The 24,537-nt window shown below is 44.2% G+C and overlaps 1 protein-coding gene across 1 annotated transcript in view; it reads right to left on the reverse strand.

Moving 5' to 3' along the window:
* Positions 1–24,537, reverse strand: part of LOC139932723 (ADAMTS-like protein 1) — a 77,735-nt gene that overhangs the window by 49,603 nt on the left and 3,595 nt on the right. The window contains 1 exon segment of the mRNA XM_078291711.1: positions 20,108–20,230. Coding sequence (XP_078147837.1) covers positions 20,108–20,230 — 123 coding nt within the window.

The following is a 24,537-nucleotide window of genomic DNA, read 5'->3' on the forward strand; positions in this document are numbered from 1 at the left end:
CTTTGTCGTCTTCGTGGCGCTGCAGCGCTGACGCCTGAGGGGGTTAGGAGGAGGACAGAGAGACTGGGACGTTCCCTAAGGCAGTGGCTTCTATCTGGTGACATAATGCTACAAGTCAGTGGGGGAGGCAGTTAAACATGGGAACGTAGAGAGGTACGGCTGAGCCCTCATGTGCAGTCTAGTAAAACCAGAACCTAATTGCATCAGCCCGGGTCAAAGAGTCGAGCGAGCGAGCCCGCTGGCAGCCAGCGAGACGGACCAAACCGTGTCCTTTATTCCCCGAGGCTGATATAAAAAACAAAAAGGGGTTTATTTATTTACCAGGCAGAGCAGTCTCATAGAAGAGTTTATTTTTAAGGGTCATTTCAGTCAGGGAGCCCGAGTGCCAATATCTCACAGCTTCCACTGTTTTGTCAATATGGAACCCGGCCTCTTACTGCTCGTCTCTACGCACTTCATTTGGAGCTTGAGGACAAAATACACTGTAGATGTTCCCAACACTTTTGGGCGTGATTTCAGAAGAACGGTGGAAAACGGAGGCTGGGGCTGACCAAAACTTCTACTGCAGTTCTTTTTGCTAAATACTGAGAATGTGATATCAATTTCAATTTCAGTTGAACACACTGAAAGATAAAGATAAAGATAAAATTGTCTCAGAGTTTTTCTGAACATCACAGTTATATGACACTCTGAGCCACAAACTGAAATTATGATGACGTCTGGTAGTTCTATCTAGATACTTTGATGCAGAAAAACTAAATAAAATACAGAAAATATCACCACTCCTAGGTATATATATCAAAGTAAGTAGCCTACCTATATGCTAAAGAATATACTTCCAAAAGTGATAAATAAGTCTCAAAATGACAAATCTATTAATCGACCAACAGGCCTACACAAATCATAGTTCATCTGTTTTTTCTAAATAGCTAACACCAATTGAGGTGTATCTTGCGCTCATTGTTTAGGCTGTGGGCCGATCTATTTGTTGTTACAAGAAGTCCCTATACAGTGAGTGTAGGCGAGGCTCTAATAATTTAGGCCCATGCTTTGGCAGAGTTTTGCGTGGTGGAGAAATTAATGAATCTGCTTAAGGAGCCACTGTAAGGGCAATCAAAGTTTGGTTTATGACTCTGCAGATGGTTCGCTGTGATGGACCAAAATCATCACCGTTGCATAGCTGCATTTCCACTGTTGCCAAAAAGCATAAAGTTGCAAGAACTTTCATGTCATCGCAACTCTTAACGGGTTAGGACAGCTCTCCAGCTCTCCAAAATACTGGAGAAGATAGATTGTTTTCCTTTGTTATGAAGGTGCTTTTTTATGCTTTCACTCCTATGCCTAAAAGTAGCATCATATTTGCATTACTAATTTTTGGGCATTTGGGTAGTTTTGCCCTCTGATGAAAAAAATCACAGCCGTGATCTTGTGCGTTTTGGAAATCAACATTGGGATTTTGATTTTGGAACTAGGAGTACAACAAACAGGAGTATAGGGTATATACTTTGAAGCTATGTGTACTATAGTATCACTGGGTGTGTGTCTGCCTTTTCTGTTTTCTTTTGTTTGAATGTTGTGTCTGTGACCTTGTTTTCCTGTGAATACTGTCTCTCTGACACGTGAAACGCGACTCCCACTGAACTCCCAATGGGATTCTGCGATCTGCAACACTAAAAACCACGGCTAACCAGACCTTAGTCCACATCCTGTCTGTTTACTGCAATGATGATGCTAACCTGACATCATATCCCATACTTTCCTGTGATTCTCTACACTTTGTAGTACTAAAAACAGGAAAAAACATTCAGAATGGCAACATGTTCCCTTCAATCATTTATCGGCCACCGCGTTTCGGAGCAAGCTTTTTACTTTCTAGCACTCTACTTTCTAGCACTCTACTTTCTAGCAGTATTGTCCTATGTGGTAAAATCCCACCCATCTGGTGCACCAAGAGGCTTAAAACAAACACAAGGGATTATTTGCAAATACCATTTTACCCAGGTCTGCAACTTATCATGTTGGCTTTAATTATACCAAGAAGGGAACAGAAACTGTCACAATGCCACAGCTCCACCAATAAAAGTGAACAGAAAAAATGAAATAATTCAGATATTCTTAGGGAACCAAAGACAGTAGAGAATAAATATGACATCCAAGATCATCTCAGGATCTATGGACCAATGATAGGTCAGCATTATAAAACACCAACTGGTATTACCTGGTGTAGAAAGCATTTACTAGTCCATTTTCACTGTATATAATTTGGAAAACATGCAATCCCAAAAAACACTGAGTCCATATCCTGTGTGTTTACTACAATGATGGCATGAGAGTTAAGAGCAACGATGCTCAAAGTTGCAAAACAGCTCGTCTTGAAACGTAGACATGAAACAGGCTCTCAAGTTAATCTTTTTCATAATTACAGAGACGCAACAGTTCACCCGCAACTTGCTGAGAAGAGACACCAAGCAACAATTCCACATAAAAAGGCACCTGGTTTGTTTCAGTGGCTTATTATTCATGATGTGAGAGTGTGGAGTATTTACACTCGAAGTTAGTTGAGATTTTTCTAGCTGTGAAAAGACGTGTCTGATCTCCCGTATATGCTGCACACAGCTAAGGTTTCAGTTTTTAACCCCAAAATTGAGTCACATCTGTAACATGTGTTTTTCATTGTTGAAAATGTACTGCGTGTTGTCTTTGGCTGTGGGACAATCAGAGAAAGTGATAGTAATATGATAAAGGTGGTCGATGGAGGCTTTAACCCTTGGAGCGTCCTCCGAAAACTGACATAGAGAGCTAAGGGGCGTGTGCACTTCAGTTCCTTGTTGTGACCTGTACCTGACCTACAAATATGGAAAATATTAAGAAGAATGGATGATACCTACAGCACATTGCTCCAATTCCCCTTGAGTAACACAGAAATCCACTGAGTCTTTTATATGCGTGCAATCAGGTTTCGTGCAAAACACTTCTCAAACAACATTTGAGTAAGATGATTTAAGTAAACAAGATTTACAAGATTTAAGTAAACCTGAATGCCTAGCAAATACTTTGATCCTACTGACATGTGTGGTTGTGATGACACTTCCTCATATCATTTCTCCTACAGATGAATCCAAGCGCAGCAGGTAGAGTCCAATTTGCTCCCTGAATGACCATCAGTGGAACCCCATTCATACATCAGGCTGTCTTTCACATCAGAGCCGTGGTGAGGAATGCCTTTGACACACGTGTTTACTGTCTTAATGTCTCCCTCGGCAGCCTTCTTCACCTGATGGATCCGTTTGGCGCCGAGTTCTGCTGAAGCCATCGCTGACCATTCCTCTCTTCAAACAAAAAGCGTCCGTCAAGCAGAGGGGATAAAGTTGTTATTATGCAACCCACAGCTCAACAATCAGTGATAAGCGATCATACGGAGATGAGAAATGCAAATAACCCATAATTCTCAGAGAGCTGATCATGCGAGCCGCCAGTGTTAAGTGATAGACATGGCGTATAGGCTCTTGCACAATATCCCCCTCTGTCCATAGCTTGCCGTGGTGCTGGGGCCGCTGACAGCTCATTCAAGCCTTCACACATCAACACATCAACTGGGCTTTGTCTTGTAGCACCCAGATTCAGAGAGAGGAAACGATCCATCAGCCTGCCACAGCCACGGATCTGGAATCAAGCATTCCTCGCCCATATGCTTTTGTAATCAGCAGGGACGCAGTGAAGATGCAGCCGTATCGGCAGTGTGTGTGTGTGTGTGTGTGTGTGTGTGTGTGTGTGTGTGGATAAGATCAGCATGAAAAGGCACAGTGGAGGTGATAATGCAAGGGGTCTGTTTAGGAATTTATGTGTCAGCCTTTCTTGACACTTTTTTGGATGACTGACGATGCCGAATTTGAGAAACGTTTTACAGGACAAAAATACAAAAACTTGTTAGATTATTTCATAGAATAGACAGATTTTCAAGTAATATTACAGACACAACGATAGAGAGAGAATCAGAGAGAGATACAGGGAGAGAGAGACAATGTGGATAAGAAAACGTGGGAAAGGCACACACACAAACACACACACACATAAATCTCTCATTTCAAATAAGTTAGGCATACATTCTACACTTTCCCTTGCTGTCAGACAACAGCTTTCACTCTCTGACCCTTACACCACTCTTGTTTCATCTCCAGCATTTTCTGTCGGCCGTAATCTCTTTCTAAGCCTCTCTCTCTTTCAAACTGTCGCTCCATCAAGTCCTCTTCCCCTTCCCTTCCCTCCTATATGAAATACAGCGTACCATGGATAGCGTTTCAGCCCGGCCTGTCGAAACCCATTGAGCAGATCGCAAACCTATACGGAAAAGAGCACTCGCACGCCCGCCATCCCGCCCTTCTTTTCCAAAACCACTGGCATATCAACTACAGAGCGCTCAATAGTAGGTCAACAAGGAAATATGGCCCGCGGGACACATATTATGGTTTTTCACCAAAGCCTCAAGATAAACACGGCTCAAAAAATGCCCATCGCTCCCTCCAAATTTCCCCTCAGACTCCTGCCCAACGGTGAAGAGGGGCTTTAAAGCTCCACTTAGAGGTGGAAAAAAACAGGACAGGAGGAACAAGGCTGTCGCAGCATCGCACGCCAAGGTTCAGGGAAGGAGCTCGCAGTCCAAGAAATATGACCGCAAGATAATGGCAAAAGAAAACAGCTGACATCACCGCTCTGGATGGAGGTGGATGTAACGGGAGGCGAAACGAGAGAGCGCGGACATCCCCGCCGGCGCTAAGGCGGGGAGCGGCGGTGCCAACTGAGCGCTCTCCTCAGCGCCGCATGGAGAAGTCGTTAATCTGACCGAGAGGTGAGCTGGCCGCGTCTGATGAGCACGGTCTTCGCGGAGAAAGCCAATACTTAGACGGTAGTATGACGTGATTGAGGCGGATTATTTTGTAATACTTCCACCTAGGGGCCCATATCTCTGTCCGTGCTGTAATGTCATACCTGCCATGGCACTGGCTTTTAACAAAAAAAACTGCTTAAATGAGGTCATGGACGTACAGGTGAATGTTTCCAATCAACAATTATAGATTCACATAGTGGGTTGAGTATCACTTTATAATGGGAACTACTTCTCGATGACCAGTTTGGGGATGTGGCATACATGATGCTCATGGACACGGAACGCAAAATGTCTTTTTTCCATATCTAGTAGACTGTGGGTAGTGATTGCATGGGGTCCGCACAGAGGAAATATCAAATAATCTGTGGCATAGAGTTACAGCAGACCAAAGCATTTCTGCAATGATGATAGGTTGCTGCTAGCCATTGGAGGCCTTTATGTGTGTATCTGTGTGTATCTTCTGTGGTGTGTGTGTGTGTGTGTATGTGTGTGTGAGTGAGAGAGAGAGAGCGAAAGAGAGAGAGAGAGAAAGAGAGAGAGAGAGAGAGAGAGCAAGCATCTATGCGAGTGAGTGAGAGAATGACAGAAAGATATGAGTGTACAGTAAGCACTGGGTGAGCAAAGCAAGCGTGTGCATGTGTGTTTTTGTGCGTGTGTGTAACATCGGTATAATATCAACACTGTGTGTGTTTGCACACCAAGTACTACCAAGCCCTCATGTGCCCTCCATAACTTTCCTTGAAGGTTTCTACCAAGTCAAAGCTTGCCCAGGTGATGGAGAGGAGAGGAAACATTTGGATGCATAACTGAAGATTAACCACACAGGAAAACACTCCCAACGCATCGGTTCACCCCCCATCCCATCCCGCTCCCACATAAAACCCATCTGCCCCGTTTTCCCATGAGCCTTTGGGCTTCCAGCTGTCTAAATACGCTACTGTAGTGAACTCCCTACCGATCTGGTGTTTGCACCATTACGGCCAGCGGCTAAGGCAATAAAGGAGAGGAGAAGAGAAGAGAGGAGAGGAGAGGAGAGGAGAGGAGAAGGGAAGAGAAGAGAAGAGAAGAGAAGAGAAGAGAAGAGAGGAGAGGAGAGGAGAGGAGAGGAGAGGAGAGAGGGAAAACACATGACCATGCTGAGCCTAATAAGCCCTGGCATTACCATTCTTTTCTACCTTGACCCCCGACTGTAAATTAATTTCCAGAGGCTAAACCGTTCTCTCTCTTATCTGGGCATCGGATGTCAGTTCATCCAAGAGGAAGCAGAGGATTACACTTTACAAATATGGGACTACGTTATATCATGTACACACACATGCATGGGAAGTTGCAAACACACACACACACACACACACCATACACAGGAGAATGTGTAAGAAGACTTGGATGACACTATATTGTTACTCGTATTTGTAAAACATATGTAAACATAATCCTTCATGTTTTTATTAATATGGACCTATGTGTCAATATATTAGTGGAATATGTTTGAACACAGATATACATAGACATATATGGTATTTTTGTATATGTCAGTATATATTTTTTCGAATGGGAGAGTGGAAAAAAGACCTCCACATCTTGCCATGTGCAGGCGACTGTCAGGTTCCCTGCAGTGCTTTTACTGAGGAGCCATCAGTAAAACAGCCAGATGCCCCACTGAGTGACACACTGGGACCTATAAAATCTGACCAATCTGCACCCAAGCTGTCAGAGTCCCGGACCACCCTGCACAGTCACAGTGTGTGTATGTGTGGGAGAGAGAGAGTGACATCTCTCCCTATGGTCTGAAAAGTTCTGAAAAGAGTGTCAAAATATGACATTAGGTTGTGCATTTCTCAATCACTTTAAAGAGTACCGAAAAGAGAAAGAGCAGAAAAGCCCAAACTCCTCAACACTTAAAATGATTTTTGCTGCAGCCGTCACAACTCAAGAGCGACATCTTGTGTCTGAACTGAAATACTACAAGTCATTTTGAGGCCATCTCATATAGGTTCTGTTGACTATATTATTCATTATAAAGTCTAATAATATGTAAGAATTGCAGCAGAAATGTGGCCAGGTGAGGTTCAAGTCCTCATGTCGGTAAGCATCCCCCCCACTGAAGTGTCCATGAGCAAGATACTGAATCCAACCAGATCCAGGGCTGCTGTTCTGCAGCTGAGCCTGACCTCTGACCTCTCTGTGTAGGGGGTTAAGAAATAGGGGATCAATGAAATATCGTATTGATGATTTGTTACAGGAGTCAGGTTTCTACTAAAACCCTACAGAGGAGAGCACAATCGTCTGAGATAAGCCTTGACTATCAATAAACTTGTTTGGTTCTTGTCTGTTGTAACATTGCAACGATATTCAATATTCTCTCTCTCTCTATCTCTCCAATTCCCTTCTCCAATGCCCTTGGACATACAGACAGAGAGACAGACACACACACACACACACACACACAGTCCAGGGGAGATGTAAGAGCAGAAGGACAAGCAAGGACTAGACTTGTCTGCAGTGTGTGGGGTGGTCCAAGCCTTCTGAAGTGTGGCAGCGTTTACATAAACCCATAGCTCATGGCACCAGATACGAAATAAGAGGGTGGCAAAACAAATCCTCGCTCCCACCAAGCCGAGATATCCATATATCACGCACATATATACACATTTTAAATCATTAGCTGGCAGAGACATAGACAAACACTTTTTCTCCCTGTCTCCCATCGTCATCAAATACTCGCACACATAAAGTTTAGGTAGGCACACACACACAAGCAAACAAGATCCTCTGAAGAATAATGTGAGTTATTGCGACTGGTGGGGCCCCTGTCTGAGTGCCTGTGTGTGTGTGTGTGTGTGTGTGTGTGTGCCAGACAGGAGCCGCAGGCTGAGCTCATCAACGAGGGCTTCACTCTGCGCCTCCCTCTAATTGGCCTGTTGACTGCCGCGTGCCGCCGTGCAATTGAGGGCAAAGCAGCGCCAGGCCTTAAAACCTCTCCTTCATCCCTTGTTCTACTCTTCCACACCCCCCCTCCCCCGCTCCCCTTCACCCCCTATCCCATCACTCCATCATCTGTGGCATCCCAGTCAGTGAGAGAAGGGGGAAAAGAGAAGCTGCTCTGCTGTAATTCCTCCCCTATCATTATCCCAGTGAGGTCATTCAGACTTGGTGGCTGTTGCTCCGGTCCAAAATTGATTGTAAGAAATGCCGTTCAATTGCTTGCGGTTCAACCTGCAAAACCCGAGGCGCCAAAAATCATGACCCAACAGTTTGTGTTGTTTATTCTGAGAAAATAAAACTTGGCTCAGCGCTGCGGGGATCAGTAGCAATAATTTGGAAAAATACGTTTCTGCTGTTCCAACATTTTTTTTTAATTCCTTTCCAACATTTTGTTTAATAGGCATTTCCAATTGAATGTAGATGAGCTATGAGGACGGGTCTGCTTGTTTTCTCCATAGTATAAATGATCGATTTGTTCGGTGATCAAATGATTGATTACTTGTTTTGGTTTTTTTTACCACAGAGATTCACATTTGGCTCCACAATGATTCAAAGATTAATTCTATAAATCATAGACAGACATATAACATCAGAATGCACATATTTCTTCGGGGACAATGTAACTCGGACCGAGTTGTCTTTAGTCAACTAACACCCTGGCTCCCGGCCCGAGCCTCCAGACAATGTTTTCATCGCAGGACCTCCATTGTGCGCTACGGGCCCATAAATCTGGAAGCTTCAACACTCCACTGGGTCACCTTTCATTGTGTTTTGGGTCAGGATTCAGTAAACACCAAAAGCCTACGAAAACCGATCCAGGCAGCTTGCACGCATGTTGTGGGAGGATGCACACCCCCTCAAGCGTCAGATGCTGTCCGGAGACAGCATTCATAGGTGGGTGCTAGCGTGTCTACAGTATTTGGCTTACTGTAGACACGCTATTTCAGCGTGTGAACACGTATGATAGTGTCATCCCAGGTTTTCAGTTCCTGTTCCTACTTCTGACCTCTGCACTGTTATGCCTTGCCACTCGCACAGCATTTCCAATTCCTATAAGTCAGGGGTGGGACTCGAGTCACATGACTTGGACTCGAGTCAGACACAGTTTTAATTGCTTGAGACTTGACTTGATGCATGAAGAGAATACTTGAGACTTGACTTGTACTTTAATGACTTGAAAAGGACAAAATATCTTGTGTCTGTGTAAATGACTTGGATTGAAAGTTATTACTACTGAATTTAAATTCTGTTTTCTGAATTTGTATGGAATGATTGAATTTATTAGTTGAATCTGATTATAGAAATCATACTCATGATGCTCTTACCAAGTTTTTATCCTATTAAAACCATATTGCATCGAAAAGTCCTAGATATTTCGTTTTCTTTAAGATATTAAATTGATACTGGACTCTTGATTTGTTGGTGTTCTACATTTAAACTTGAGACTTGACATTAATGACATGGACTTGACTTGGACTTGACTTGTTGTGTGACTTGGTGTTCTACATATGGACTTGAGATTGACTTGAGACTTGTGCCTCAAGACTTGAGACTGACTTGGGACTCGAGCAAAGTTGATCTCACCTCTGCTATAAGTCTAATGACAAAAAAACAAGGTGAATGGGCAAAGCGTTGCTCCAACATTCACATGACATGACAGGAGCGGTGATGCAGCATGGTGAAACTCGGCCAAGGACCCAGAACTCAGGAGTTTTACTGGTTCACAAAGCTGGTCAGGACAAAAAAAAAAAATCTCAAGGCTTAATCCTTTAAAATCGCTCTGGCATTGCATATGGGCTTTGACTACTTTTGCCTTGCTTAACATATCAGCTTCTCCAAATACAGTGTCCGGTACATGCATCTGGGAAGCATCATTTGAATTAATACCACGTTGCTGGAGGGAGAAAAAAAGACCCTGTTTTTCAGAGCCGCGGTGGTTTCTGTGCTCATGTTCGAATCAGGGACTGGGGTGTGTTCACAATCAGCCAGAGAGCATTTCTAAACCTCATGCATCAGTACTCAGAGGCAAGGCGAATTAAGCCACAACCACATTCGACTTCTTGTACAATTGCGAGGGCATCATGCATGATCTGGTTGCAACTGTGAACGACCGCAAGGCCATGTCATCCAAAACAAGCCTGTGAGAAATGAACCGTCTCTGTTCATGAGATATTTGATTTGATTTCTGTGGGGGGAAAAAAAAGGTTTATTATAAAGACATGTCATGATTATGTGACACTGAATATCCTTCAAACACACCGTGAACATTTCTCCTCTGTGCTGTTGGGAATCATAAAAAAAAAAACTAGCTGGGTCATCATTATACCATTTGCCCTAAAAAAGAATTTATGTTGGATACTTTTGGCACAGGTCTTGTGTTATTTGATTGCAAAACTACTGTTATGCTGACAAATCCAAAGTTCACCAGCGCAGGTTAGATAGCACTAAATAATATAATATTTTCTGAACATTTGAAATACAACGAATCTTGTGGAAGAACTTTTGCTTTCTCAACATTTGACCAAACCACCAGATCAGTGACTGCTAACAAAAAAGTTCAATGATAAGAACAAGAAGAGATGAAATATGCACAGATTGCTCTATATACTGGCACAGCCACAACATTTCTCCCCCTAAAATACAGTGGATCATTTCCAGTCATCCACTCAGTTCTAATAGAATCAAGGGAGATAAGGCAGGAGAGGCCTGTAATAGACAGATATAAAATGAGAGAAGAGATTAGGTAGGTTAGGTGTGTTAAGCTGGAAGGAGCGGCAAGTCTTCAGGATAACAACCACTTGGCATCAATTTGTCTTCTACTGGCCTCTGACCCCTTCCCCAGGAACGAGAGAGGGAACTGAGAGAGATGAGGAAGGAGGGAGGATAGATGTACAAAGAACTACAGAGAGGTGTTACAGCAACTAGATCTAACACTTCTGACACACTGAGGAGGGCGGTGGCAGCTGAGTTGTTAGAGAAGCAGGCTTGTGAGCGGATGGTCGCCGAGTCGAACCCCCAGACTGCAAGGCTGCAAGTCAAGTGAATTGAAAACTCTAAATTGCCCATAGGTATGAATGTGACTGTCTATCTGTGTGAACTGGTGACCTGTCCAGGCTGCTTTCCACCCAATGTATGCTGGGAAAATCCAGCTGTAAATGCAGACAAGATGCATGGAAGATCGGTACGCAAGATCGGACATGTCTCTGCTCCACTTATAGCAACTCCATAAAGGGAAATAAACTTTTGCAAGCAGATCCAACAGGTGGCAGGCAGCTCTGATAGTAACTAGACACTTCTCAAAAAATGGATTGTCAGCACACTCAAGCAAGTTGCTGCTTGTCGGCTTTATAGGACGTAAATATCATGAGAGGAAGTGACATACACGGAAATCTGTGCCTACCATTTTAATGTCAGGTATAAATGTAATCCTGCGAAATCATATCTACTGCAGACACAATCCAGATATGAGACGGATGCATGTTAATGCAAGGTGTCAAGGGAGCCAGAGAGGGAAGGTAGAGGCCACATGGTGATGGTGGTCTGACAGGTCTGATGTCAAACAAAGTGAGTCCACCTGAAGCGTCCTGGTGGCTCAGTGGGCTAAGGTGCTTAACATGTACTTGTTGTAGGTTTAAATCCAGCTCATAACTTTTGCTTCATGTCATTCCTCCTCTCTTTCTCCACCATTTCTCCTGTCACTTCACACATAGTGTCTAATAAAATGACTTAAAATGAATAACAATATCCACCCTTCTGTGTGTGTGTGTGTGTGTGTGTGTGTGTGTGTGTGTGTATGTGTGTCTGTGAGACGGGCCCCCAGGAGGAATCTTCAGTTACAACCTAAAGGGATCCCTAAATTTTGCTAATTTGAAGTCAAAGGCTTACCTAAGTGTTTTGTAAAGATTTTGTTAAAGTATGCCTTCTCATGTTGCAAGGACGGCTCACTTTTCAGCTTGGAAGGGTGTCAGGGTCATTTTTCAATTTTGCGGTTTGTGAACAGAATACGTTCTCTCCGAGGGCTCCCGGAGAGTGAAGATTGTGTGTGTCCAAGAGTGTGTGTGTGTTTGCATGTGTGCGTGCGTGTGTGTTTGCGGCCCAGCTGTAGCACCGGGGCATGCTCACACACATACACCTCATGGTCCTAATTTGCTCGTGTTTACGCTCCCAGTCGTTACACCGGTTTCCAGTGATAGGTTCTCAGCCTGCACCAAGAGGCAGACCACCAGCCTCTTACTGTGGAGACCAAAGCCTTCTTCCCAGATGCTGTAATTCCATCACAACTAGAGAAATCCAGCCTCAGCAACTATAAATTCTCACAAATCACAGACAGACAAACTCCACTGGCTTATGCCACACGGAAGGATATATTGTAAATCACATTTTGGACATTTAGCAGCTGCTCTCATCCACAGCGACTTACAGTTGAGTGAGCAGGTAGAGGTTAAGACACTTTGACCTGTTGCATAGCTGTTGAGGGACATACTGACTCTTCCAGGGATCAAACCTGTGACCTTTTGATTGCAGCCCCTTTATCCACTAGGCCATCCAGCTGCTCCGGATACAGCAAGCCAATACCAAAGTGAGAGAGCAGGACAAGGCTTTCCTGATGTGAAAACTGGGTTAGGACATGTGTCTGTGTGTGCTACTACATGCCCACTCTTCCTGTCCGGGTCCAGCAGCCACCACACAGAGCCATTAGAGGCCACACTAATGAGAGGGATGCGTTTTGGGTTGCACCTTGCCCACTGGTTAACCTCATAGCTGCTCCGCATGGGTGGTAGGGATCCTTCAGCAGCAGGTAATTACTGCTGTACTCAGGCTAACGCTGGTGCTTACACTGGAGATTGGCTACACAGACTGAGCCAAGTGCCCACTAGCAACACCTTACACAGAAGCTTAGGTCTGCAGAAGCAATTTCAGAGCGCTACTGACGAGTTATTACAGTAACTAACTTCTGTCTGATGTGTGAAACAAACTCAGAATCGTCTGACCATTCAAACCTGAAACCCTACAAGTACTCCAGTTACTTAAAGTTCAAAAGGTCAGAAACATCTCATTCTAGACGCATTTTTCTTTTAAGGGACATCTCTATTGAAAAGTGTTTTTTGCACAATACTAAGGTCCATGTCCAAATATTTGGGGGGATTCCCATCCAGAACTAGAAGACATTAGGTGGAGAGGCTGTTGTTCATTGGCTATATTCCTTGTTTTGAACACTGTTGCAAAATGAAATGCCTCTCATTGACCTCTCACTTCTGGTTTCTCACCAGACTGAAACCATAGGCTATTTGTGGCAAAGGCTTTATGACTTCCCACACGTGCCACACACACACACACACACACACACACACAAAACAATAAAGAACAGGCCTGTGTAGCAGGCTTAATATAACATTCTCCTTCACTTGGAGACAATTAGAATGTGCTGCACAAAATCCCCAGAACTAAGACATCCAAAATTCCTGATGAATCTTTTTGGCATCAACACATCTCTATTGTAAGTGTGCATTGTGTGTGTGTGTGTGTGTGCACGTGTGTGTGTGTGTATGTGTGTGTGCGTGTGAATGCACGTGGGGTAGGTTACATCTGCAACATCTGCAACAAGGAACCACGAATGTAAACAATTAGAAATCAATCGCTTAGTTAATGCCCATAAAATGTGTGCATGCCTGCACACGCTGAGGAGGAGCGGGAGAAGAGAGGATAGAGCAGGAGGTGAGGAGAGAAGAGTATGAGGAGGATGGGGGAGGAAAGCAAAGGGGGGGATTTCTACCCATTAATCAAAGACATAGGTTTGGATGCTGTGAATGTATGAGGTGACATGTGATAGTGTTGAACGCAAGGGCACAGAAATCACAAACACATGGAGTCCCATATTGCACAGTACACAAATATACTTATATATACTTATATATCAGTATGCAAATACAGGATTACATGAGGGTATGTGTCGCAAAAATCTCTGCAGAAGGGAATGTGCGCACAAATGGTAGCCAGCAACAGGCACACCATGTACTGGCTGCATTCACTCAGTCACTCGCACACACACACACACACACACACACACACACACAGAGGCCAGTTGTGATGCGGGTATTGTGGTGAGGTCTGGTCCCTGGGGCTTTTACCTCAGCAGCACCACTCCAGTACCCACAGGGCACTGGTGTGAGACCACATCAAGAGGGGGGAGAGACTCGCTGTGGCACTGTGGGGGCCAAGGCTTTACTGAACACACATGTTGATGGAACAAACACAGGGGTGAGAGAAAGATCCCGGGTCCAAAGCCACGTGGCTTTACACCACATTCACCAGCACTCAGCACTTTCTTCAAGAGCGCTGGGGCCAAGCCTCCGAACGCCACTGCATGTGCCAAACACCAGTCAGCCAGCCAAACTGCACAAGAGAGGGAAGCAAATGTCTCCCAGCTCACTGCTCGCCAATGTAGTCCTTTCTGTCCGTTCCTTGTTTTCAAGTACAATCCGCGTAATTTAGAGCGCGTAAAAGCGTTGTCCTGGGGCCTGTCTCATGAAGGAAGTTCAACACAGTCAAGGTATTTTTGTGATAGCTGGCTACACAAAACCAAACATTGGCAATCATGGCTCACTGGTCTCACAAAAGTGATTATCAACTCACTCTGTCAACCCAGGATTTTCCAATCCAGCTATGAGTGTGTTCACAGAAGAGCAGCGGTGTTTATAACAAATAGCCAATCACATGATCCAGACAGATCCAGAGCAGCATGTTCTCAAGAAGAACAAATTATAATGAATAAATATGAGCAAACAAAAACATAACAATGATTTCACAAGATAGTGTTGGGGAAAAAAGTGGACATAAAGGAACCCATTGTGCTTATTATTAATAGTAAGTAGAGGTGAATGGAAAGAAAGGTTTCTGCCAAAGTCTCTGCTGTGTATGAAAAATTATGTCTCAAAAATCAGTATCCACACTACTGTGTATGCTCTGCTCCACCGCTGCATAGTTTAGGGTCCCTGCATGTAATGTACAGATGAGTTATGAATCAATTGAAAAATATGAGCACCCCTATCAATACCTACACATTAAAGCTGTGAAAAGATTTTCCCCCGGGCTGCAGTGATGGGAATATGGGTGCAATCTATTCTCTAGGAGTGGTGATGCTATTTTTCCAGAGAGTTGTTTGGTGAGGCGGCGGGCTTTTTACATGTTTGGATCCGATAGCCTGAACATAACCTGCTGCATAACCAGGTTAGGTGTGCAGCCTATGTTACCATGGCGATGGACCCCACTTGTGAGCCAGGGTCAAGCGCAAAATTAGCTCAGTAACCCACTAATCTTGCTTCGTGGGACAGTTAACACTTAATGTACAGATTCAGATTGACTTTGAAGATGTGCAGGAAAGCTAGATCAAATCAAATCAATACATATCCAGGACAATACTATAACTTGGAACTGATATCCCACAATCCCGTCTGGAACCTGGGAGCACCTACAGCTGAGCTTTAACTCGACATGGTGTCATACCAAGGGGCGCAGGAGGAATCGAGAAAAACCCTGGGCCTAAACATCCTCTCTGACTGCCAGAACTAACATGCCCATCCCTTTAATGAAGACAAATGAAGTGTTTAATTGTGCAAGATCGCTGCCCTTTCCACCCGGCGCTACACGCAAAACACAGCTGGCAGAGCTGATCCCGAGGCAACGCGCAGCTGAGCGATGGGCCTCTCTCTCTGCGAGCCGCCGCCACCTTGGCCACTGACTGCCCCCCTTGCTCGCCACCCCTACTGGCCCGGGCCCCAGTTGCCCAACCCCAATTACTCCGAACCCTGACACCTTGCCAAGCGGTGGAGCCATCTGTGCACTTGCTCACCCTGAGGGTTTTAAAAACATTGCCCCCGACTGTTGCTGCCTGAGGTGCAATTGAGCATGTAAAAACACTGGGGCCCAAACCGCTTGGCATGTGTGGAAGTGAGAGAGGCAGAGGGCAGAGAGAGAGAGAGAGAGAGAGAGAGAGAGAGAGGCAGGGGGTGGAGGGGGGAAAAGACTCATCCGACAGAAAGATGAGAGAGAGAAAAGGTGAGAAAATGAAACGACAGAGACTGACAGAAAAGACACGACCGCCATCCCATGAGACACGTTGAGACAGGCAAAGTGGAAGTGTCCTCACACCAGGCCTCTAGTCATTACTGCAGAGTGGGGCACTAATGACTGTCATTACCTACCACTTACCTGTCACAACCCATAATATTCTGGCCTTCCTTTGTACGGGTAACACAACATGTAACCCAGAATAGCAATCAGTGTGTCCAAACTCCCAGTGTAACATAAGATGGTTCACTGAGCGATGAAACCTAATACAACTACTCTAGTTGTATTCTAATAAGTCTGCACTACTGTACTGTACTTTTTTTTAAGTATTTACTCCTATTTTAACTTGGGTGTGTTTGATTTTTAGACATAAAAGCAGTGATTACAGTCCAAGTAAGTTCTTGGAAAGTAACCAAGTACCTTCATGTTAAATACGATTTCATATTACAGTTTTTATTTTGCGGCAAAGAGGTAAGAGGATGTTTTTTATGTAAACGATAATGTTTTAGTGGGTCCAGAGGAAGAGTTTTTGGAATATGCAAGAAGATATAGAGCAGGCAAGAGTGTGCTAAGCAAAAAGCATACTTGGAATAACTCACATACAATTAGTTACTGAGGTCAGCACTGGTGGACAACTCTAACACTCCACCGCCACACAAATACAAATAGAAACACACACATCATCCCAAGCAAAGCACACATGTACACACACACGCACACACACACGCATGCACGACGCACAGTAAATGAAGGATCACCTTTCAGTAACCCACTTTAAAGTTGCCTGATGACAGGATGATCAGATTTGCCGTCTAGACAGTAGCTAGCTGAGGAGAAAACCGTGTGGTGCGTCTTGGCGCCATCCATCTCCCCCTTTCTATCTTCCTCCTCCTGTTGTTTTATCTGAGGCCTTTCTCTCTCTCTCTCTCTCTCTCTCTCTCTCCATATCTCCACTCTCAGCCTCTTTGTCTGGCAATGTTTTGAAGTTTACAAGTTTAGGGCAGTTTCACTCTCATTCTCTCTATCTGTCTTCTTTTCTTTCTCTCTTTCTCCGTCAATCACGCCCTGAGACCCAGCAGGCACCTATAGCTGCCACCTGTGTATTTCCTTTGGGATAGAAACCCTTATGTATTGAGTGTCAAATTCCCCTTTAACCAGAAATCTTCCATGTTTAGAGTAACAGTGAACAGTGACAGTTTAGTTGTCTCTCTACAGTGGATCATTTTGATTATAGTTATATAGTTTATAAACTGGTTTAAGCCATTATTTGAATAAATGTGTTTTTATTTCACAGGTTTTGAGTTGGTTGTACAGTGCTGCAAAACTAACACATGTCAAACATTGATTATACAGGTAGACATCAAGGGGAAATAGTCATAGCTTTTCAGTTTATCCTCACAGTCATACTCATTCAGTGATGTCACAGAGAAAAAAACACTTTCTCAGGCTCAGAAGCCGTGGCAACATCTCAGCCATCAGGCCCCACGCAAAACTTTGGTACAGAACCTCCTCAACTCAATAAACTAACTCAATATTTGTTTATGAACGCTGACGCTGTTGAAGTGCTACAGTATGTACTTGGCATCACATAATAAATACCAGTTAATTTACAAAGGTATGTTAGGCCTTAGCCATATAAGACAGCTCCACTCCACCGAAGTAGCTTGTACTGAGCCTGCCAGGAAAAACACTTTCCTTTGGAGAGAACAATTTGTCTGTGCCCCTCTTGTGGGATGGGGTAAGGGTGCTGGGGAGGTCACTTTTACTCCCCACCAACCGACCCTGGCACATACTCATGAAAGTTAAACAACAGAGAGTGAATACACTTTGGAGTCTGAAAATCACCTCCTGGGTTGCTTGCTAATTAAGCTGCGTTTGTCTTGGCTTTGGATCAAGCTTAATATTGAACCAAGATCCAACATAGAACAGGGCTACAGGCCTACAGAGACCTAAACTTACTAAGTGGTGAAAGGAATCAGAAGTGTGGCTCCTGGGAGTCTGCAGGGTCCTGGTTTGAAGAAACATTAGCGGGTTTGTCAATCGCGCATGTAGCAAAAGATGATCTTAATATGTAATACCATTCAATTTAAGACTACCCAATGAGTATTTGCAAACATGAAGAAGGGTGTAACCTACCATGTCATACCTGGAGCTGCTCCATTGACAGTTAATGGGAGATAAAATTTGTGGACTCACGGTAAAGTTTACCTGAACTTTTACATCCAGTTTAAGCGCAAATAATCTGCAAGTGCTATCAGTTGTAAAAATGCATTCTTTACAGTGGGTCACCTTCTCCATCTTTTTCTCTATGGAGCTCAACAAAATGATTAAAACATATTTCAAGGCTGAAATTCAGTGGGATTCTTATATAAGGGCAAGTATTTAAGAAAAATGGCCGTGCCTCAAGTTACAATAATGATGAATGTATGGTGCAAATTCCATCTATAATACCGTATCAATACTACGGAACCTTTTGCACCTGTGGGATTATGGCAAGAACAATGGAGCCAAATTCATTATAATGAAATCCACAGAGAAGAACTGAGGCTTGGACTGTCTGAACAGGTCAGACTGACTATAAAAATACCATATCTGTGATATTTGATTTGCAAACCACTCATAGTAACTAGTTGATGCAAATTCAAAAATTTGCTTGAGGTCAATGCATCATAAATTATGCTGCTGCTCGGTTACAACATGAAATCCAAAAGCCATAAAGATAGCTGTTTGTGGTTTCTAAATACAGTGCTGTAAGTATGTGCCATGGCATCTAAATTCTAGACTGCTAGACTAGCCTTTCCATTAAGTTTGCCTTTGGGACACAAAAGATCATGTACACTGGGAAAAGAGAGACCATATACTAAAATGCTGTCAAATACAAATACCTAATATATTTAAAATACTAGGTGTGGCAGACTTTACATATGAGGCTTCTGTCTTTGATGCTGAGTGACAACAAAGAGTTCCTTCTTAAAGCAAATGTGGCCAGTATGTTCTCTGAGCCTCCCTTAAAACTGAAAACGCACTCTGCCAGCCACTGATCTGTGAGGCTATTCTGCACATGTGAAAGTTCAAATAAGCCCTTGTGATCCCGCTTTAAAGTGTAATGGCGAGTTCAAGCAGATCTGTTGTTTCAAAAGAAATGTCACTATATTTGATCATTTTTCAAAGGGAGGAGAAGGCTGTTGAATATTCTATATGTAAAGTGCAAAGGGTCGTTAACTCAAGCGTGGACGTTTGTGAAAGGTGTGCAGGATGTAGAGGGTCAGCCGAACTTGGAAGTCATTTACGTGGGGAAGCACACATAAACCAAAAGAACCAAAGAAAAACGGTAAAGAATTACAATTAAGCTAGATAAATAAATGCAGTCATGATGGCCTGCTATTCTCCTTTTCCTTGAAACACATGTTAAACATCAAGGAATCATTTGTTCCTATATCTTGGCTGCTTACTTAGAGTTCCTTCGATTATAAAAAATGTGCTTGCAGAAACAGAAAAGTGCAATGACCACATTAACATTTATCCCAAGATAGCATTCTTGTTAACGATAATGCAATACCGCCCAAACACTTAGTCAATGTTAATAGATTCCTCTCTCTAATCGGCACAGGGACCAATCCTATCACGGAGGAGTGATGAGATAGGTGAGCTGGACGTCTAGGTTGCCATGACAAAGGCACGCTCTCCCTCTCCCACACCCCTGCCCCATTAGATAGAACAGCTGGGTGAGTGATTGGCTTAGGAAAACTGCCGTGGCCAAGGCTGATGTCTCATCAGTGTTGATGACAGAGCGGGAATAATGTGACGCAAAAGAAGAGAAAAGGCCACCCCACCCTAGAATGTGCAGTGTGTGTTATTGTGTGTGGTAAGTCTATGTGTGAGTTCGCATGTGCTGCCCTGTTTCACATCAAGCTAGGTCAGCCCACAATCAGATTATGCTTCCACTCCCAGTGTCCCACAGTCATTATTCATTTGTGTTCATTACTAAGGAGCAATATGGCTGATTTTTCACTCCTCTGCTGTGGTGGATTGAAGTTACAGAGGAAAAAAACTAGAATATGAAGTTCATCTTTGAAATAAAAAAAAGCTTCTCTATTTTCGATAGATCATTCACCACTCACCACTGTGCTAGTCAGCAATGAGTACCATGTTTTTAAATCAGGCGCTTACCGGGTCCTCTGGTTTCTGGCTCGCAGGGCTTTCATGGAGAGAGTCTTCAGTTAGGTGGTCTCGCCGAATCAGGGTGAACTCTCGGATGAACACTGCCTCCCCATCGTAGGCCCGCACGCCAACCTGGAACACAAAGATCCAGTCCTGAACAACTATTCAAAACTGTTGTGCAATGTACTCAGACTAATGTGCCCTGTAGGTCTTGGGACACTAAATAGACATACAGAAACACATACAGAATATCTGATCATTACAAGGTGTGGGTGGGGGTTTGAACCTAAGAAACCAAAAAAAAAAACATTACTGACAACATTCATGAATTTTATGAAAAAGGGTTTTCTAACCTGTTTAGTGTCGTCTGTATGGGGTTTAAAAGAAAATAAACACTAAACCAGATTCACTAAACCAGAGCACACTGGTGCAACAAGCTCCATTATTCCGTTATTCATGCCATGGTGTTTCCACTGGAACCATGTGTGCATTATAGGCTGTGAAATCAGCATAAACCTGCTTTATGCCACCCCATCACTCTGTTTTGGAGGAATGGTGACAGTGGGAATGTCTGCAGTAAAACTGCCATGGTTTACTTAGCATTATGCTTTTTTTGGTTCTCGTTCTCCATTGCACGTCCCTCCTGATGGGGCGATCGGTTACAGTAGTAAGGCTCTGGTGGAATTCACAACACAAGGCATCTGATATCAGAAGATGTAGTAACCCAGCTCATGGGGGAGCGGGGTGGGGGTGTGTGGCATCTTGGATAGGGCCCATTAGCAACACAGCGGGGCCCTCATTCTCAAGGATGCGCAAACTCACAGAGCGGGGGCCCTCAGCTGCTCTCCTTGGGTCATAAACACCCTGTAATGACCCGGGTCAACTGTCTGCCTCCCGGGCTGGTGCCAAGTCAGATTTCAGAGTGAACGAGAGCTGGAGATGTGGGTTTGGGGTACTTGAGGCTCTTCAGGGAGTGGAGGGGGTGCAGATTTTAGTGGGAAAGAAGAAAGTGCTGGTAAGCAACTGCAGCAAAACTTACACCAGCCAACTGTGGGAAAGGGTCGTGGCGTGGACGCTTAAATGTGACAAATCAAATCATGGCTAATGCCTCAACTCAGCACTGCTTAGTTGTAGTCACTTAGGCTGTGGAGGCATCTGTAACAACAGAGGAGTCAGTGCATTGAAATGTGGGTGAAAGCCTCCTCAGATGACCAACATCATAATGTGTTACTTTTGGTTGGGCGGGAGTTTTCCATCAGGGGCAGCTGTTAGGCCACAAAATAACATTTTTGTTTGTTTGTTTTATAAATATGAAAACAGACTTGACAAAATTCTACTTAGCACTGATTAATTTATAATTACCAAAGTCGAACGTGGCTGTAAAAAGGCTTTAGGATCTGCACACCAAATTTGAATTTAGGAATCTATGAGAATAAAAACTCAGCTTTCAATCTACTGGCTTTGTTTTCAATCATACTCTTGTGGTCTAAAAAGGCTATGGGAAAGTGGTAGACCTCACAAAGGGAACATGAGGCACACGTCACTGGGGATATCATTATAGTATGTTTTTCTCAGCTTGTCTCAATAGTTTATAGACATCTGATCCACAAACACCTGATCAGTGAATGCATGTTTGCTGGGAAACCAAATAACTGAAATGAGAAAATCTCTTTACCGCAATACAGCCCAATATTGCATGTGTGATTCACACAATGCGAAATCTCTGTTGACATTACAAATATTGCGCTGGTGCATGTCCTCTTTGCCAGTGATGCTTAAAATTAAAATGTTGCACAACCGCAACCCAAGGGCAAAGGCAAACATAAGCCAAGCATACTTAAATTAAGAGAAGCTTTGGCAGTGCGTGTGTGTGTGTGTGTGTGTGTGTGTGTGTGTGTGTGTGGTGGCCGGGGGGGGGTTGCTGTCAGCTAAGATGTGCTGAAAACCACTTAAGTGACCAGATGTCCTTGCTCAACGCTAAATGCAAACATGGAGGCCGGGGTGAGATGAACATGCCCATTGTCTCTTTCTCAAGAGATTTGTCCCCCATTCTCCCCAATTATTTTCTCACACACTTTTAGTGTCTTGACACCAAACTGCCCGGTCTAAATCTGACAACCATTTCCTTGTCCTTTTAAAGTCTGCATCCATCCTCCTCAAAGCCGTGGGATAGGCTGGAACCCAGCTGAACTAAAGGCTAATGGTGCATGACAGCCAAACTCTCTCTCGCTGGAGTCTTAAAAGGGGGATCTATCAAACTCGCTTCCCTAAGAAAACAAGCTGGTTGTTCAGTGCCGATGTCAAGCATCCTGCACACCCCACTGGACTGAACCATTAAGAACTGGCAGAGGCCCGGATATCTTCTGTTTCCAAAGAGGTCCCAAGTTCTGGGTTACGCTACCATGTAAGGGAAGGGGGGAGGGGGGGACACTGAGAACATCCTTTATTTGGGGCCCAGTGAACTTGAGGACCTAATGGTGGGCAGCCTTAGTATGATGTCTATGGGGTGACAGTGAGTGCCCCATTCATACTACTCTCTTACCTCTTCGTGTGCTGGATTTTGTGCAAGCCGAACACTAACATGCCTTCTTCCAGACGCTGTTTGAGTTTGTTATTTGAAATGAACATGACAGGGGTTAAAAAAACACACACAGTCCTGGTTTGAAGGTGGCCCATGATTGATAGAACCCACTCCAACCCACTCCAAGGGCCATCCCGATCTCAAAAGACTTCACATGTGAGGCTTAAATCTACTGTGTACTCGTGAGCATGTGTCACGGCGACAAAGGGCAAGGGTGAACGTGAAGCAGGGTACCAGGCGCGGCGATTCATTAACCTCCGAGGCGACTCGGGTTTCAAAGTGCACGTCCCGACCAGGAAAGAAGAGAGGAAGTGAACTCAGGGGCAAGGCGGGTCATCAAAGCACATAATCAACAGTAATAACACCAACCTGATATTATAATTGGGCTTTCCTGGAACGTGGTGCCAGCTTCCACTGTTTGGGTGGAAACTGTGAAAAGTGAGTGACTTCTACCATGGCACGGTAGGCCAAAACCTAGACTTATGTTTCGCGCACTGCTGCCTTTGATTAATAAGATCCCGTCTAATGTTTAGATAGGGACACCCTTTTTCAAGACTGGCTCCTGTCTGAATGAAACCTAAGAGGAAAAGATATTTTTGCTAATCCACTTTCAAGGGGATTTATGGGAGCTTTCACTTAACACATTTTGGATGAGGAAACATTGCGGCGTTCTTTTCCTCTCCCTCTCTATTCCTCTTTTCATAATCTGGGAAAAAGGGTGCCCTTTTCTCATCTGAGGACTTTTGCCATATCCATCGCTGGCCCCCACACATCGATCCATGAGAGGATTTTTCCATCCACCATGAAGGAAGCATGGGATTTTGAAGCGCCTACCTCAATATTTGCTCATTATAGACCAAAGCCCTAGGCTACTGCAGGATTTCAGCGCTGATAAAGGTAAAAGTCATAAGGGCCATGACAGAGTCTTGGCTTGCCTAAGGCAACAAGACACCCTTCGGTGTAAAGGAGAAAAAAAAAACACACTCCTGGTTACAATTTTCACTTCAGGCGTTCACCCACAGGATACCTGTAATGCAACAGCCCATGACTAAGCTCTCTGGGAAAAAAATAAGTAAAAATGAAACACGACTTTCAACACATTCTCTGATTCCTGATGGATTATTTAGTTATCTTATATTCAACTTTCTTCCTCCGAGAGCCTTTGAAGATGTACCTTCTCCCCAGCCTCAATGCCAGATTTCTCTCAACTTGATTTACTGATCTCTTTCTCCCGAGTGCAGCCTCTCCTGCGAGCATGAGAAGAAGAGTGGTAAGGAGCTCAACTTGTCTCCATTGCTGCCCTCTTCAACTCCCACAACTTCTCATTCTGGAGAGCACAAGTCCTGAAAAAAAACTTTTTAAAAAACTACCTTTGATGAATGAAAAGTTTTCCTGGCGGTGTCATCACATCCCGCTGCTTACAGTATACGCTCTGTTGCACTCGTGTTTTAATGTCTCATAATGATGCATGGCACCTCTCTAATGATGCATGGGCACCTCTTCGACGTGGCCTTTTAAGGTGTAGAAAGCGGATTCGACTTCACCTTCACGTGACTGGCAGGCACAGCACCAGCCCTGTATAAGACCTGCCTTGCTGACTCACACTGTCAAGGGGATGACACGAGCCAAAGGGCAGGTTTCACAACGTCGGGCCTCTCAAGGCTGGTGAGTTATCGTCCCATCTTGACACCGACAGTGAGGCTGGGCACTCAAAGCGGCGGTGCCTTCCTCCTTGAGAATCAACAAAGACCCGTCAGCTCGTTTGTCTTCCTTCTGTTTACCAGCACACATTCCGAAGACGGTTCGGTGCTTCAAACAGTCTGCAAACTGCTGCCACTGCCCGTCGCTCTGACTCTAC

Source organism: Centroberyx gerrardi, chromosome 23 (assembly GCF_048128805.1).
Source record: "Centroberyx gerrardi isolate f3 chromosome 23, fCenGer3.hap1.cur.20231027, whole genome shotgun sequence".
Lineage (NCBI taxonomy): Eukaryota > Metazoa > Chordata > Actinopteri > Beryciformes > Berycidae > Centroberyx > Centroberyx gerrardi.